Source organism: Macaca fascicularis, chromosome 16, assembly GCF_037993035.2.
Source record: "Macaca fascicularis isolate 582-1 chromosome 16, T2T-MFA8v1.1".
Taxonomy (NCBI): Eukaryota; Metazoa; Chordata; class Mammalia; order Primates; family Cercopithecidae; genus Macaca; species Macaca fascicularis.
Window position 1 is genome coordinate 67,020,002 of NC_088390.1, and position 12,099 is coordinate 67,032,100.

Sequence of the window (12,099 nt, forward strand, 5' to 3'; positions counted from 1 at the left end):
GGACCAGGTCGGTCTCAGGGTCCTCCTCCCAGGAACTCCCGTTGTGGAAGTTCTTGAAGCTGGCCTCTTCCCCACAGGGCCTTGTGGATTTTCTGAGCTGCCTCCTGTCCTAACCTGAGCCAATGCTAAGGATCAAGGTTTAGGAGGCTAAGAGATCTGATAGCTCAGAAAAATGTAAAAAACTATGGAGGATACAAAAATGAACCATGTGAAGCAATCTTACTGAGAGCCTTTAAGTTCCTTGGTTTGTACATTTCACAGAAAGGAGTAGTTCTAATTGAGCGACAACTCTTATTACTAACCTTGTTTGTGGCTTAGGTACCTGAGTTTTTTCTTTTTTCTGAGACAAAGTATTGCTCTGTTGCCCAGGCTGAGTGCAAGTGGCGTGATCTCGGCTCACTGCAACCTACAGTATCAGAAAAAGTTAATATATAATCATCTTTATGCTTTATACTTATTTTATCTTACTAAAAAAAAAAAAAAAATGCCTGGCATGGTGGCTCATACCTGTAATCCAAGAACTTTGGGAGGCTGAGGCGGGCGGATCACTTGAGGTCGGGAGTTCAAGACCAGTCTGGCCAACATGGTGAAAACCCGTCTCTACTAAAAATGCAAAAAACAGCCGAGTGTGGTGGCACATGCCTGTAATCCCAGCTACTCTGGTTCTGCCTCCAGGTTCAAGTGATTCTCCTGCCTCAGCCTCCTGAGTAGCTGGGATTACAGGCATGTGCCACCACACCCGACTATTTTTTGCATTTTTAGTAGAGATGGGGTTTCACCATGTTGGCCAGGCTGGTCTTGAACTCCCGACCTCAAGTGATCCGCCCGCCTCAGCCTCCCAAAGTTCTTGGATTACAGGTATGAGCCACCGTGCCAGGCATTTTTTTTTTTTTTTTTTTTTGAGACGGAGTCTCGCTCTGTCACCCAGCCTGGAGTGCAGTGGCGCCACCTTGGCTCACTGCAAGCTCGGCCTCCCGGGTTTACGCCATTCTCCTGCCTCAGCCTCCCGCATTTTTTTTTAGTAAGTTAAAATAAGTATAAAGTATAAAGATTGTCATATATTAACTTTTTCTGATACTGTAATGATCTGTTTTTAAATAACTATACTTTCTAAATATTAAGAGATTTTTAACATAAAAATCATCCCTCACATTATGCTACTTGTAACAAAACAAGGAGAGGTTTCTTTCCTGAGCCCCCTCCTTCTTCCTCCATTCCTGTCAGCTGTCCATGTGGTTCTATATGAAAACACTGGTCTACAGAACATTTTCAAGTATATTTACTCTTTATTGCATTCCTTCATTTGCATTAAACAATATTTATATTTTTCAATATAGTTTTGGACAAAACACAAAGACATTAAGCTCATTTAACAAGAGACATAAGTTAACACAATGTGTGCTGCTTTCATGAGGAGGCAAGAGGCAAGCTCTTAGAGGAATCCAGGATACTGGCCACCAGGAATCACAGGAGCTCACAATACAATCTACTTCTTTAAAAGCCACAAAATAAGCTAGGGAAGAAAACCCAAAACAAAGAAGATATAACATACAAGTCTCCAAGAAAAGTATACAAATAGCAAGATTTGGAGATGATTTGCTTTCTCACATGGGGACAAATGACAGAAGAGCCACACCCAAGTGCCACTGTGGCCACAAGCCTCATGGGTGGCGTGTGGTGTAAGCACCTTAGGATGGCTTCTAATTGCTTGTCCTTGCATTTTAAGCAGCAATGGGGAGAGAGAGGCACGCTCCATAAGTCTCATCACCAAATATGACCTAATTAAATTCCTGCTAAGTCAGTCAGTTATAAGACAGATTGCCCTCAAAAGGACTCAATGGGTGCTTCCTTTTGGAAGAAGTGTGTGGAGGGTAAAGGAAATGTGTTCAATGTATTGGAATGGACAATAAAGCACTGAGGGAGAGGGCTAGAAAACGATTTTTCTGGAGAATAGTGTTTTATTTAGACACTAGATAGTACAGATGAATTAAAATAAAGGATAAATTCTAAGTAAGTCATTAAGCTAAGGAAAAAGCAGTGATACTAATAAGCCTTAATATTATACTAAGGAATTGACCCACTTGGAGTTGGACACTAATTAGTGCCGAGAGGTTTGTAAATTACTTTAATAACTCCTTTCTGTTTGGGGGTGTATGCTTTTTCCATACCTATCTTTCACATGTTTTTAACAACATCACTAAGTGGTAATAATTAGCGTATCTCTTACCACAGAGCAAATTAGTTATACTAAGGGGAAGTCACAACCAACACGGTAGTCATCTGACTTTCTATTAAGAAAGATCTTCTGACTGCAACTTGAAAACATCTCTGACAATGATTGAGAACAGCATTTTAGACATTCAATGCCTTGTTTCTTCAGGCAAAGAGAATAACCAGTCTTGTGGGAGACCTTTAACCAAATACCCAGTGACCTTTAGTGTTAGCTCAGGACAGCTGTCAGAGGATCTCTGGCCCACGCCTCGATTTACTAAGCCAGGTTTGGATGTAGAAAGTCTGCCTTCTAATTGGCTAATTGTTGTCATGCAACATTCATTACACTGACTGAGAGTTTTCAGGGGTGATGAAACGTTTCAGGAGCCTGAAACGTGTAGTGTCCACAAGTACTGGATGGTTCCCACACAGAGGGACTGAGCAAGAAGGAATCACTTTAGCCTGCATGGGAAGGTAAGCGCAGCATTCTAAACCAAATTTACACCTTCCACAAGACACTAAGCTATCTCAGTACGCATAAGGAAGGGGGTTTTATTGCACTAATCATGCAGAGTGAGCACGTGTTGAAGGTAGAGAACGTTCCACTTAGTCCGGTATCTTGAGTAAGACAGTGAAGATCCCAGGCCGTCTTCACCTTGGTCACTTCCCTTGGTCACTGTGGGTTTCAAATAGTTCATTTTCAATCAAAATCAAGGGGGCTACTGCAAAAGAAATACCAAAACACAAAAAACCAGATGAGGGTCTGTAAAAAACGATTAAAAAAAAAAAAAGTCACTAAAAGCTTCTTAATGGTTATCCTACATTTCCCACTATGCATTTGCTATTAGATGAGCACTTCACAAAAGAAAATGGTCACATCTCCATGCATGTAAAAGCAGGTTCCGATAAATATGTACCATTAAGTTTTTCCTGCATTGTGACAAGGAAGTTTTGCGAAGCAGGACAGGGAGAGCAAACCAACAGTACAACCAACTTCCTTGCTTGGTCTCTCGGACCTACAACACAGCGAAGAATTCAAATAAATGGAAACAAACTTATCTAGGAAAGCAACTCTTAGAATAGGCACAGGGATTTAACAGGGTGGTAAGTTTGGTTGATGGTCATTAAATGTTGTGTGTACTTACGCTCCTTCTTCTCTTAAGAGGGCTAAGAATTTTCTCACACGGTATTCAGGATCCATCTAAATACATCAGAAGAAATGAAGATGGGTTAATGGTACCTTATAACAACTCTGCACTTGCTTCATGCCAAGGCAATGTTCGGTTTCACACTTCATCAATGCTCCGCTAGGTCACTGAATTACCTGCTCCTTGACCAGCATTCTCACACAAAGCAGATCACATCATTTGGAGGAAGTGAATGGGGTTTTCCAGAACCATGTACACTGGGTTCCAAAAGACCCAAGCCCACTGGCCATCATAGGCACTTGGGCCAGGCGTGCCCTGTGCTGGTACCTGTGAAGCATCGCTGTGAGACTGGACAGGGCCATTCATCAGGGTTCAAATGACACCCAATTCATCTGTTGAAGGTATAAAAGTCTACTAAAGTCACAGCAAAGTAGAAGATACCAAGTTGAGGTTAATTCAACAACTAAAAAATAGCTTAATTCTACATAATCAACAATATAGCTTTTCTTAGCTTCAGCATCCGTCATATAGTTTCTTCTTTGTAGTAACAAAGTTGTGCTAAAACTAAAAAAATGAAGAGTACTGCTGATTCCTGAAATAATCTCTAGATGAATCTGGGTCTCCTGTCATGAGTCTAAGAAAAAATGGTGCAACTTTTGTTTCAGGTGCTTGGTTCAGGTGGTTATTACTAACTATCTAGACTGGTTTTCATTTTCTATTCATATTTATACTAACTTGCTAAATATACTTTATTCTCGTAGGCCCACAGGAGATACGAAGTTATCTAGAAAACAATCATTAAAAACATCTTTAATTCCTGAAGATGAATTTTTATTGTAAGAAACACACGTAACTTTTAAAATATGTTTCAGAGCAGGAGTCTGTTTCCCAAGAGGGAACTCCCTGCCCTCCAGGAGTAACTTTCAAATGCTCAGTGCAGCTGTGGGTAGATGTGCAATCGGACCCCCCTCCAACCACGGAGTTTTTTCCTTTTTTTTTTTTTTAAGATTTCTTCTATCTCAGAAAAACACTGAACAGAAGTTTCAAATGTATCAAAGGTAAGAGGTCAGACTACAAAGGACTAAGAAAAAGTGTGAACAGCTAACAAAAGAAACATTTTTCCTCTTTGGGAATAGAATTACATATGAATCAATTGTCAAGTTCTTAAAAAAAAAAAAAAAAGGAACTGGCTGAAGCATAGTTGTAGTTGGTACTTGCAGTTCTTTGCCCATTAAATATATTTAATATATGTGAGCAACAACTTACTGACTTGCCTGTAGCTATGGAATTAAAAGTCAGGAGAAAGGGAGGAAAAAAGTAATCTAGATAAATGACTTTATTCCCTCAGGTGACATCCAGTCAGAGCAGATCCTCAGCTCTGTGCAAGTTTTAACAGAATCGCGTGTAGTGAACAGAGAGGTAACATGACTTATATTCTGCAAAACTACATGCCTCTTCACTTAGGCTCAGCCTCTCTAAGGCAGATCTAAAGAGAATTCACTCAGCTGCACGAAATCCATTTGACATGAAGGGGTTCAAACTCAGAGGCCTATGAAATGTCAGTCGCTGCAGATTAGGCCTGAGTGCCCCACTCTCACTCTCTACCCCACATGCATAAGAAGCATTAACTCGATCACTGACCTGCAGGCATCAAAGGAAGGGAAAGGGATGAGGGTTGGGGAAAAAAATCCACATAGTTTCTTCTATGCAATTATTGAAAAAAAAAATTAAACTGAAACTTAAAAAAAAAAAAAGAGCTGACAATCTGACAGATTTATCTTTTTTTCAAGGAAAGAGCCAATACACCTGTATTTGCACCTTTACCAAGAATAAGTCTAAACAAAGTGGTTAGTCTGTAACTTTAATTTATGGCTCATAGTGGAAAATAAATTAATTGACTTAAAAATAGTCCATCTGAAAGCTTAGATTAAATTAGATTTCTGAAAGCCACAAAAATTTTATTTTCAGATAAATTTACCAGAAAAGATTAAAAAGCATTCACTTCATGTTTCCAATGTGTTATTGGTCCAAGAGCCTATTTCAGATGTAACTGAAACAGAAACTTCACCTCTGCCACTCACTGCCCATACTAGCAGAATGGCAGGACCATCAGTAAGTAACACATGATGCCTAGAATACAATCACTCTGTCCACCTAGGACCAGAATGAATTTATAGTTATTCATCCAACAAAAGTTTACTGGCCGGGTGCAGTGGCTCACGCCTGTGATCCCAGCACTTTGGGAAGCCGAGGTGGGCAGATCACCTGAGGTCAGGAGATCAAGACCAGCTTGGCCAACATGGTGAAACCCCATCTCTACTAAAAATACAAAAAATTAGCCGGGCGTGATGGATGGGCGCCTGTAATCCCTGCTACTCAGGAGGCTGAGGCAGGAGAATCCCTTGAACCTGGGAGGTGGAAGTTGCAGTGAGCCGAGATCATGCCACTGCACTCAAGCCTGGGCAACAGAATGAGACTGTCTCAAAAGAAAAAAAAAAAAAGAAGTTACTGAGGGCCAGGCATGGTGGTGCATGCCTGTAATCCCAGCACTCTGGGAGGCTGAGGCAGATAGATCACTTGAGCTCAGGAGTTCAAGACCAGCATGGGCAACATAGTGAACCACGTCTCTACAAAAAATACAAAAATTAGTTGAGTACGGTAGCACATGCTGGTAGTCCCAGCTTGGGAGGCTGAGATAGGAGGATTGCTTGAGCCTGGGAGGTCAAAACTGCAGTAAGCCGTGATCATGGCACTGCATTCCAGCCTGGGAGACAGAGCGAGACACTGTCTTAGAATAATAATAATAATAATAATAATAATAATAATAGTAATAAAAGTTTACTAAGCACCCTCCTATGTGTTAGCTCTGTTCCAGGGACTTTGGACTCAACAGTAAGAGCCAAGGTCTCTGAATTCATAGGGCTTGATAGGGAGATATTTATCAGCTAACTAGTATGTCAGATAAGGACAAGAAGACACAGGATGGGAATATGGAAGGGTGGAGTTCTAAAAAGAGGAAAGGTAAGTTGCCAGGAGATATGAGAAAGTCCCAAAGAAGTTTCATCTGTCTTTGCGCAGGCAGCAGCCTGGGGCTTAGTTTTCTTCATGATTCTGGATGCTTCAACTCTACAGTAGTTTGCATGAAATTTCTAGGAGCCCAGCCAGGGACAAATATACAGATCCCAGGTCTAGACTGCACCACTTAATTAACTTGTCCCTTAAAACAGTCTCCCAGACACCATTTGGTATATGTGCGGTCGCCTACTGACTTGAGGTGCAACACCATCCCTTCTCCATCAATAACCTGGCGAAGTGATCTTAGATAATTCACTGACAGCCTGTGGCACACACAGTATCCTCATCTCCAAAATGAGGGGGCAGCAGAACAATTGCTCTTTGAAGTCTTTTCTAGTTCTAAGATCTAGTGGCTCCCTAAATTAAAACTAACTTTATAATCTTTCCTTCCATTTTTGAATTTTAAGAAGTTGAAAAGTATTGGTAAGTGGTCAATCTCAGAAGCAGGCTACCAAATTAAGTTTGGAAATAATATAAGAAAATCAAAACTTTAATTAAAACCCTTGGCAAAGGAAATACTGAACCCTCTTGGTGTGTCCTGAAGCTTTGTTCTGTCTGAGTCATGTGGAGAAGGAAGTCCCTTACCTGTAGGGACATCTCGATCAACATGAGTAACTTCTTGATTCCTATCCAGACCTTCTTCCCTTTGACTTGCTGAGAAATTGTGGTGCGTTCCTTATCCTTGAAGTTGCCCAAAAGCTACAAAAACAATAAACAATAATCAAAGCACTTTTACAGTGAACACATCAACATTGGTTAATTCTATTTACCTTTAAAAGAAGAGTGATAAGAACTACCTAACTGTTCAGGTTGATAGAATTGTCTTCTACTTTAAAATCCAGTCTGATCTTCCTAAACCCATTAGGTGCAATCATGAAAGTGAAAACTGGTATCCTAAACCCCATTTTCTTATGGACCTCCATGTAACTTGTATTTGCTGGGAAAAAAAATAGCTCCAATCCATAATAAATATAAATTAAAAATTTTAACATTCTTTTCTAGGAACAATCTGTATGTGTCAAAGCAAACTACCTTTAATTCTCTTACCCAGTTCCTGCACAAAACCTGCCTACGTGGGTAAACTGAAACACTTATCATATAGATACGTTTCTATTTTGTTGGGGGCCTTGAGGACTTTAAGAAGCTTTACTGACTCTACCACTGCTGAACAGTAGGTAACATTTTCCAATAGAGCTCACCAAGTCACTTGTGAATATTGATATTAAAAGTTAAATGAAGAACGTTCTTTAAAAATGACTTTATCATTTTCAAAAAATTAAGAAAACATTTCTATTTCTAAACTTGTTAATAAAGTTCCTTTTACTTCTGTAGTTTTTGACACTTCTAAGGCTTTAATCATCGTTCCAATTTATTAAATGCAAGGAAATGTGCTAAAAGCCATTATGAATGGTTAATTTTTCTATACAGTGATTACCTTACCGCCACACTGCCACCCATTCAAGTTTCTGGTCCAAGTAATCTATATACATCACTCATGCTGGATACAGAGCAATTAATTCCTGGCAGTTTGTAGCTGCCTACATTGAGGAATGGGAAATTAATTCACTGTCATGTATACTCATCTTTCTCCTCTAATTCCTGAAAACAACTGGAGGTACAGGTTGAGTATCCCTAATCCAAAAATCTGAAATCTAAAATGCTCCAAAATCGGAAACTTTTTGAGTGCCAACATGACATTCAAAGGAAATGCTCACTAAAGCAATTCAGATTTCCAGATTAGAGATGCTCAACCTAAATATAATGCAGTATTCCAAAATCTGAAAAAATCTGAAATCTGAAACACTTCTGGTCCTAGGCATTTTTTGTTGTTAGACAGAGTCTTGCTCTCTCGCCCAGACTGGAGTGCAGTAGCACAATCTTGGCTCGCTGCAACCTCCACCTCCCAGGTTGAAGCAATTCTCCTACTTCAGCCTCCTGAGTAGCTGGGACTACAGGTGCCTGCCACCATGCCTGGCTTATTTTTGTATTTTTAGTAGAGACAGAGTTTCACCATGTTGGCCAGGCTGGTCTCGAACTTCTGACCTCAAGTGATCCACCTGCCCTGGCCTCCCAAAGTGCTGGGATTACAGGCGTGAGCCACCGTGCCTGGCCTAGTCCCAGGCATTTTGGATAAGGGATACACAACCTGTAATATCCTCGGGCCCCATGTCCTGGATTAGCATAAAAACCAAACACCAGGTATAATGTGGTACCACTTATTTCAGCCTCAATTCCTTTCTTATAAACAGTGTGCAATCCATTGACTCATTTTCACCTCCAAAGCTTCCAACAGCTGCTCTCCTGTGGCAATGTTGGGCACGTGGATGGTGGTGCTGAAAGCATTAAGCATTTCCATCTCCTGAAGGACATCTTTGCGGCTAGTGGTCCCAATGATAAGAAGCTTGCGGCCCTGATCATAGGGAGAAAATGTACATAAGACTAATTAGGAAACTACAGTAAGCTTGAACACAATTTGCAAAAGCCATTTATTTAATCTTGCAAATGCAAATGATTGGCAAAAGAGAAGAAAACAATTCAGGATTTTCCTGAAAATCCTGAAGAAAGGTACCAACATGATTCAGAAAGTGGCAACATGTGAACAGCTCCTTCTCATTCACATCAATAAAACAATGGATTAGTAAATCAGGAATATACACAAACCAAATGGAAAGATACTGACATGTATGTATGTAATTCCTTCCTTAGAGCCAACATGGCACATGTATGGTGGGAATTGGGGAAAAAAGATGAAATGAATAGATAGTATGTGGCGCTGGCTTTACAAGGCTTTAGTACAGAGCAGGGTAATAATAGTTTACATTTATGCAACACTGAACAGTAAAAGGCATGGGCTAAAGTGCTTTCCATAATTGTCACATTTAATATTTTTCATTTTTACTTTTAACGCTGAAATATTAAAAAAAAAAAAAAAGTTTAAAAACTATGCCAGGCTTATGCTACCATTCTCAGTTCCCTTTCTTCAAAGGCAACCATTTTCAATTCTCTTAGCTTTTCTTCTTATATTTACTTCCTTATCTTTAAATAATAAGGTTACATTACTAGTTTTAGATTTCTGTTTTCAGCTTTATGTTTTTTTGAGACGGAGTCTTGCTGTGCTGCCCAGGCTGGAGTGCAGTGGTGCGATCTTGGCTCACTGCAAGCTCCACCTCCTGGGTTCACGCCATTCTCCCACCTCAGCCTCCCAAGTAGCTGGGACCACAGGCGCCCGCCACCATGCCCAGCTAATTTTTTGTATTTTTTTTTGTAGAGACAGGGTTTCACCATGTCAGCCAGGATGGTCTCCATCTCCTGACCTCATGATCTGCCCACCTCAGCCTCCCAAAGTGCTGGGATTACAGGCGTGAGCCACCGCACCCGGCCTGTTTTCCGCTTTAAATTCCTACCATAGAAGATGAGGATTTGTTATTAATTTTGTACTACCCCCCTTCCCCCACCACATGCCCCTTTTTATATCCTTCCAATATAGTTATTTCACAGTCCTTAGTTAAATCTATATTCAGTATTTATTATGTTTATACAAATGTGGTTTACAGTTAGGCCACACAGAGTACTATTAAATTTCCTTTCTTGGACAACATTTTGTTTTACTGGAGTTAATTGCCTTTTTCCCCTTCGCTTAGTTTACCAGGTACTTACCACAAGTTTGTCTCTAAACACAATCACAAGTCTCCTTTCAGTATATTCAAACATATTACATAGTTTAAAGTTGCGTTCTTGAAGAAATTCCCCTCCAGGAGTCCTCTGTGTTCACAGTTCAATCTGAAGTGGTGACTCTCTAGGCCTGGGGCACAGCTGAAGTTCTGGAGCGTTCCTCTCTCCTCTGTTAGATTCCCTGTATCCTAGCCTTCCTTTTCCTCATCTATCCCCTTGTCTGTGCTGCATATACCCAAAAGCTTCCTGAGAAAGAGTGAGAGGGAGGTAAAATTTTTTTTTTGAGATGGAGTCTCGCTCTGTCGCCCAGGCTGGAGTGCAGTGGCCGGATCTCAGCTCACTGCAAGCTCCGCCTCCCGGGTTTACACCATTCTCCTGCCTCAGCCTCCCAAGTAGCTGGGACTACAGGCGCCCGCCACCTCGCCCTGCTACTTTTTGGATTTTTTAGTAGAAACGGGGTTTCACCGTGTTAGCCAGGATGGTCTCGATCTCCTGACCTCATGATCCACCCATCTCGGCCTCCCAAAGTGCTGGGATTACAGGCTTGAGTCACTGCGCCCAGCCGGTAAAATTTTAAAGACCTTGCATGTCTGGAAATACCTTTATTCTAGCCTTAATATTGTATCCTTTGTCTTAATAGTTTGTCTAGTTGTAAAAAATAAGGTTAGAGGCTGGGTGCGCTGGCTCATGCCTGTGATTCCAATGCTGTGGGAGGCCGCGGCAGGTGATCACCTGAGGTCAGGAGTTTGAGACCGGCCTGACCAACATGGTGAAATCCCATCTCTACTAAAAATACAAAATTAGCTGGGCATGGTGGCATGTCCTGTAATCCCAGCTACTTGGGAGGCTGAGGTAGGAGAATGCTTGAACTCAAGAATCAGAGGTTGCAGTGAGCCGAGATCACACCATTGCACTCCAGCCTGGGCAACAAGAACGAAACTGTCTCAAAAAATAAATAAATAAAAAGGTTAGAAATAATTTTTTCTTGCAATTTTGAAGGCACTGAAGGCTAAAAGACAAATGCTATCTGATCTTTGATCTTTTGTTTCTAACCTTTTTAATACAAAACTTTCAGAATCTTTTCTTCATCCCTATGTTCTGCAATTTGAAAACTACATATCCTAAGATGGTTCTTTCTAGACTCATTTTGCTGGCACTAGATACCTTCTTTCTAAACTGGAAATTTCAATCATTCAATTCTAGGAACTATGTTTCCTGGAGACTTCCTCCCATTCATTTTCTCTGTATCACCCACTGGGAACCTCTTAGTTGGATATTGATCCTCTAGGACTAATCTTCTAATTTTCTTATTTTTTTACTCTTAGTTTTTATTTCTTTCTCTTTCTAATACTTTTCAGGTTAGTATCAACTTTGTCTTCCAACCTTTAAACTAACTTATTTTTCAGTTCTAAGAGCTATTCTTGTTTTCTGAATGTTTTCTTTTTAAATTGCATCCTGTGCAATTAAAATACAATATCTTGTTTTAGATCTCTGAGGCCAGTGGCTCACACCTGTAATCCCAGCACTTTGGGAGGCCCAGATGGACAGATCGCTTAAGCCCAGGAGTTTGAGACCTGTATGGGTAACATGGTGAAACCTCATCTTGACAAAAATACCAAAATTAGCTGGGTGTGGTGGCAAATGCCTGTAGTCCCAGCTACTTGGGAGCCTGAGGTGAGAAGATTGCTTGAGCCCAGGAGGCTGAGGCTGGAGTGAGCCGAGATGGCACCACTGCACTCCTGCCTGGGTGATAGACAAAGTGAGACTCCATCTCAAAAAACAAACCTGTGAATATTATAGAATGCAAAAATGATGTTTTCTTCTGTTCTTTGTTTTGTCTGTTTCCTATGACTTGCCCCTTTTTCCAATTTGTTTACAGGAGGCTTTCCTGAAAGTGGTGATTGCTGGATAGCTATTCATATTTAAGAGCTAAACTATGGGCTGGGCGTGGTGGCTCACACCTGTAATCCCAGCACTTTGGGAGGCCAAGGCG

The 12,099-nt window shown here is 40.8% G+C and overlaps 1 protein-coding gene across 4 annotated transcripts in view; it reads right to left on the reverse strand.

Moving 5' to 3' along the window:
- Positions 1 to 1,266: 1,266 nt before the first annotated feature.
- Positions 1,267 to 12,099, reverse strand: part of NSF (N-ethylmaleimide sensitive factor, vesicle fusing ATPase) — a 162,016-nt gene continuing 151,183 nt past the window's right edge. For 2 of the 4 annotated variants that reach the window (XM_074019987.1, XM_005584555.3), the window contains 4 exons: positions 8,710 to 8,844; positions 7,020 to 7,133; positions 3,357 to 3,412; positions 1,267 to 2,933 (listed from right to left, as the gene is read on the reverse strand). In XM_074019987.1, coding sequence (XP_073876088.1) covers positions 2,912 to 2,933; positions 3,357 to 3,412; positions 7,020 to 7,133; positions 8,710 to 8,844 — 327 coding nt within the window. In that variant the 3' untranslated portion in view covers positions 1,267 to 2,911. Of the gene's footprint in view, positions 3,228 to 3,356; positions 3,413 to 7,019; positions 7,134 to 8,709; positions 8,845 to 12,099 lie in introns of all 4 variants that reach the window. The other 2 variants (XM_065531750.2, XM_065531749.2) reach the window with 1 other exon arrangement.